Below are 5,015 nucleotides of genomic sequence, written 5' to 3' on the forward strand. Positions count from 1 at the left end.
TCTCTCTGTCCTGTTCCACTGGTCTATGCGTCTGTCTTCTTGTCAGTACCACACTGTCTCGATTACTGTAGCTTTATAATAAACCTCAACCTTAGATAATGAGTCTCCCTTAGATAATGAGAACACTTTGTTGTTCTTTTTCAAAATTGTTTGGCCAGTCGCCATTGTTTGTCTTTCATATAAATTTTAGAATGAGCTTGCCACTTTCTCGAAAAGATCTGGGCTTCTGATTGGGATTGTGTCAAATCTATAGATCGCTCTGAACAGAAATGACTCTCAACAGCACTGACTCTTCCTATCCATGAGAACAATCTCTCTGTCCATTTATTCAGTCTCTTGATTTTCTTTAAGGTTCTTAAACACCTTTTCGAATTAAAGGTTGGTCTTCTACTTTTTTGTTAGGGTGTTTAGCACATTGCTGTGCCCTTCTGGATAAGAAAGCCACATTTTTCCTGCAAAAAAAACCTTTCTGATTTATACTCTCTTGATTATGCTCTATCTTCCAAAGATCTCACTCTCTCTCCTTCTACATTCCATGGTTTAAATTATTGCTTTATTAATTTAAGGGTTTTAAACTCTTTATCAAAGTATAATATACATACAGATATTTATACATAAGAATGCATCTCTGTAAATTTTCGCAAAGTAGATACGAAGTAAGAAAGAGAACATTACCAGCAACCCAAAAGCTTCTTTGTGACCCCCTTCCAGTTATTATTCCCACCCCACCCCAATCCTGCCACTTGTGGGAACCACTGTCTCGATGTCTAACACCATAAATTGCGTCATGCTTAGAATTTTATCACTGTAAGGGACCTTCTAAGTTTTTCACTCCAGGTCCTGAAAATGTCCCTGGCCTCTTCATTGTGCCTTCATGAGTGCCTAGAACACCCCTACTTCCCACCCGCTTCTGCCTTCTCCCTCATTTCTTCTTCTATCTTCCTTGAAGAGTCCTCCTCATCCTTCCAGCTCCATTTAAGTTTCATCTTCCCGGAGAAGGCTTTCCTACCTCCTTCTCTCCCGGTTTCCCATGACATTGTATTTACCTTCATTAGCTAATCATGATGATTGAAGTTGTGTTTCCATTTGACTCTAAGCTCTTTGAGGTCTGGAGCAAGCTGTTTTTGTAGATCTAGTGCCTTTAATGGCACACAGTAGGAGCTCAGTAGTTGTATGTTGAATGAATGTTGAGAGTCAAGGAAACTGATTCCCCAAAGGTTAAGTCCCTTGCTCACAGTAGGCCTCCCGGCTTTCAGTCCTTGCTGACTTCTTTTCACACCTTTTTCACTTTGACTTTCTGTGATTTATTTATTTTTTTTTTTGTTTCTATGCTGCTTTGGGAGCAAGTAAGAAAACATAGCTCTGGAAGGCTGTTTTATCCATCAATATGGTGATAAGAAAAAGAGAATGATACCCTCAACCTCTCATCTGCCGTAACAGTGATAGCTTTTAACGTGTCAAGTCCCTGAATCCAATCTCCTATTTCAGTATCAGATATGTACGTGTCGATAACTCTCAGCAGTGTTTAAACCCCGCATATATTCACCTTGCTACCAGTGTGTTTGGGGATGCCCTTTCACGGTTAGTAAGATGGCTACTTGACCTCAGTTTTTGGTGCAGGGGGTCCAGATGCTCTTAACAACCGTGTAGAGTTGAGACCACAGTGGCTAAGTGTGAAAAATAGAGTCCTTCTCTTGCAGTACAGACTATACAGCTGTGTCTCAAACTAAAGAGAGGATACATTACATTTAGTGAAGCGTTGAAGATAGAAAAGAGGCAATCTGATTGACTTTAAACACCAAAGTGGCTCAATTAATGACTAGAGTGGTTTATACCTACCAGCATGGATGGCAGATTTCACCAAATCCTCAAAAGACAGATCTGTCTATTGGTCATTTGAGCACAACATTCTGAATGGTTCAATCTAATTGCAGGACTAGAATGTACACTTACCCATCATCTTAGACAAGCCAGCCAGCCAGCTCGAATGTGTCGTGAGAGGTGGGGGCGGGATAATAGGCGGGGAAGAAATAATAGGCGAGGCTAGAAGGAGAAGCAGCCCTCAGGTAACTGAAAGAGGAAGGGAAGAGTGTGATGGGCTGGAGGGAGAGCTCCAGGTACCTGGGCCTATGTGAACCATGCCTGGGAAATTTGTCTCTGGGCATTTAGGGTTCCCCAGTTCAGGCTGTGTCTCTTCCTAGCTCCGTGGAATCCCTTTCCAGTGGTTTTATGAGGTACACACCTCCGATTCAGACCATGACCACTGGAGGTCAGCCAGTGCCTTGTCTGATGCTCTGGGGTTGGCTTGGGCAGGGTCCAGAAAGGCTTTGCACCCATCAAACTTCCATCCCTCAGGAGAAGATCGGCTGGCGAAAGGACGCACTGCACTTGCTAGTCTTCACAACAGACGACGTGCCCCACATCGCACTAGATGGAAAACTGGGGGGCCTGGTGCAGCCACATGACGGCCAGTGCCACCTGAACGAGGCCAACGAGTACACTGCGTCAAATCAAATGGTGAGGGCTGGGGGTCCCAGTGCCACCCTGTGACTCTGCCCGTGGTCTGAGGGCTCACCTTTTCCATTCTTGAGATTGGATTTCGTTCTTCCATCTTCTCCAGCTGGGCTTCCAGAAATCTTCATTAACTTAAAAACACTTCTCAGGGATTTCTGTAGCTGGTTCACCTTTCTGCCATTGTGCACCTGAATGAGAGTGTTTCACTGAGGGAAGAGGATAAATCTCAAAGAGGAGAGATGATCTTACAGGGGGGGCAAGGACTGTGCTCCTGCAGAGATCAAAACTGGGATGGGAATTATAGGACAAGACAAGTTGAGACAAAAATTCCCGGCTTCTGGAAATGGGCTCTCTGAGGCACTGAGTTCAGCAAGGCAGACGGCATCCTGCGTGGAGTAGGAAGCCCCAAGGACCTTCCACTCCTAAGAGTCTGTAACCATGGTCATGTAAGTTAAAGGAATCTATGCAAGAATTCAAAAATATGTAATAATAAATAGACCGGTGAAATGAACTCCTATATTCCTATTACCCAGACCCAATAATTACCAAGATCTTATTACACTTATTATGCAATTAAAAAAAAAATCTGTGCCTCTTCCTTCCCAAATCCATTCTGGTGCCTGTCTAGAGAGGAAATCTTACTAATTTTCTTCGCTGGACAAGCTCATTTTCTCCAGTTTTAAGAAGTAGCCAGTGTCCAAGCCTTCCATATCATCTAATAATAATGGGGTCTGGAAAAAGTAATCATAGCTATAAAACCTGATAACTATAGAACTGATATGAACACCTGTACCCATCATTAGCCCATAAAATCCTTCAGCCTCCTCCTTCCCTTCCTGCTTGTGGCTCCTCCCCGTCCATGGTCCAACTTTCAGTCTAGAGGCCAGCAGCCTCTTCGGCCATCCTGAGCCCTGAGCAGAGCTGAGTAGGATCTGTGGGGGACATTGGCAGGCCCAACCGTTAGTCATAGGAAAAGGAAAATAGAGCACGGAGGAAAGGTCTTGGGGAAGAGAGGAAAGGAAACAGGTACTGATGATACATAGTAGGATGTAGTGGCTGTTGTTTTGGGGGCCTCCCTGCTTTGCCCCATTTCTGCTGAAAGGATGGAGACACAGTCCAGTATGGAAAACCAGCACTCATCATGTCTCCATTCTGGGTTGGGAGGGGTAGAAGGAGTGCATCTAGTTTGGTAGGTGCCAGAGGGTCCTTTTCTGCAGCATCTTCTCTACACATTTCCTCAGTTAGGAGCTGCTGGGAGCGGGGGTGCCTTGGTTATTAAGGGGCTTTAAGGGGCTGCCTGAATATATATTGGAGCCTGGTGGGTAGTATCTCAGTCTATTAGCAGTGTTACAACCTGACTTTTGCCTTGGCCTTAGGACTACCCATCCCTTGCCTTGCTTGGAGAGAAGTTGGCAGAGAACAATATCAACCTCATCTTTGCAGTGACGAAAAACCATTATACGCTCTACAAGGTATGCCTGGAGGGAGGGAGGGAGGGAGGCTGGCGGCCTGATTTGGGGGCTCATGCTGACCTTAAGGTGAATGAGAGAGTAGAATGTGGGGAGGGACACAAAGGAAAGGTGGAATATTGCCCTGTCTTGATCTAGTGGAAAATACTAGTATTAAAAAAGCTCTTAAGCGCTCACCTCGCAGTGCTTACCTTTACCAGGAATTTAACATATAGTATCTAATTTTGTCCTGAGAAAACTTTGAATTGAATAATATGAATTCCTTCTACTTTTCAGATGAGGAAATGGAAACGCACAGGGGCACACTCTAATAGAGAAGGATAATATAAAATGAAAATGTGTGGAAAGAAAACCAAGGCATCAAAATAGGCTGTGTCACTAATTCCAGTATTCCAGAGCTTTTATGCCTTACTCTTGGAGTACGGGAGAATGATGGGTTAGCCTTGGACAGAAATTCCCAAAGATATAAATGAATGTCTTGAATGAACAGAGCAATCTGTGTATGAATCCATTCTGTCCAAAAGACTATTTCTGGGTCATCCTGTGGACCACCATTATAAACTCTCTTCGTGAACATAGTCTTTCCCACAATCACAGGCAAGTCACATTCTGAACTAGGGCTCTCCTCCACGTTGCTCAAGGAGTGTGCATGGAAGCTCAACGTAAACCCCAGCTCACCTCTGACGTCCTTGGAATTGAGAGGTTATGAGAACTGCATCCCGACCTCCACAACAGCCATCTCTGGCCCCCTCTCCTTTCCGCTCTTAAATGTTCACAAAGAACCTTTGACTAATTACGTTTTTCTATTGCTCCTGCCTGAGATTATCACTGATAAAATGCCACTTATATCTTCTTGAGCTCTTTATCTTTTGTTAGTCTGAATCAATTTTAGAAGATGAAAAGAAAGGAAGAGGATTGTTTTTCTTTTTTGTTTCGTGGAAGATAGCAGGATAAAACTTATCCATGTACAGATAACATTTTCAGAGGAATCAGTTGCACAGACTGTTCTGAGTGTGTTTCCAGATGCTTCAG

General features: G+C 43.8%; 1 protein-coding gene across 1 annotated transcript in view; it reads left to right on the forward strand.

Moving 5' to 3' along the window:
• Positions 1–5,015, forward strand: part of ITGB5 (integrin subunit beta 5) — a 115,526-nt gene that overhangs the window by 56,941 nt on the left and 53,570 nt on the right. The window contains exons 6-7 of the mRNA XM_011368299.2: positions 2,356–2,517; positions 3,891–3,986. Of these exons, the coding sequence (XP_011366601.1) occupies positions 2,356–2,517; positions 3,891–3,986 (258 nt within the window). The remainder of the gene's footprint in view (positions 1–2,355; positions 2,518–3,890; positions 3,987–5,015) is intronic.

Source organism: Pteropus vampyrus, unplaced genomic scaffold (genome assembly GCF_000151845.1).
Source record: "Pteropus vampyrus isolate Shadow unplaced genomic scaffold, Pvam_2.0 Scaffold1, whole genome shotgun sequence".
NCBI classification, from domain to species: domain Eukaryota; kingdom Metazoa; phylum Chordata; class Mammalia; order Chiroptera; family Pteropodidae; genus Pteropus; species Pteropus vampyrus.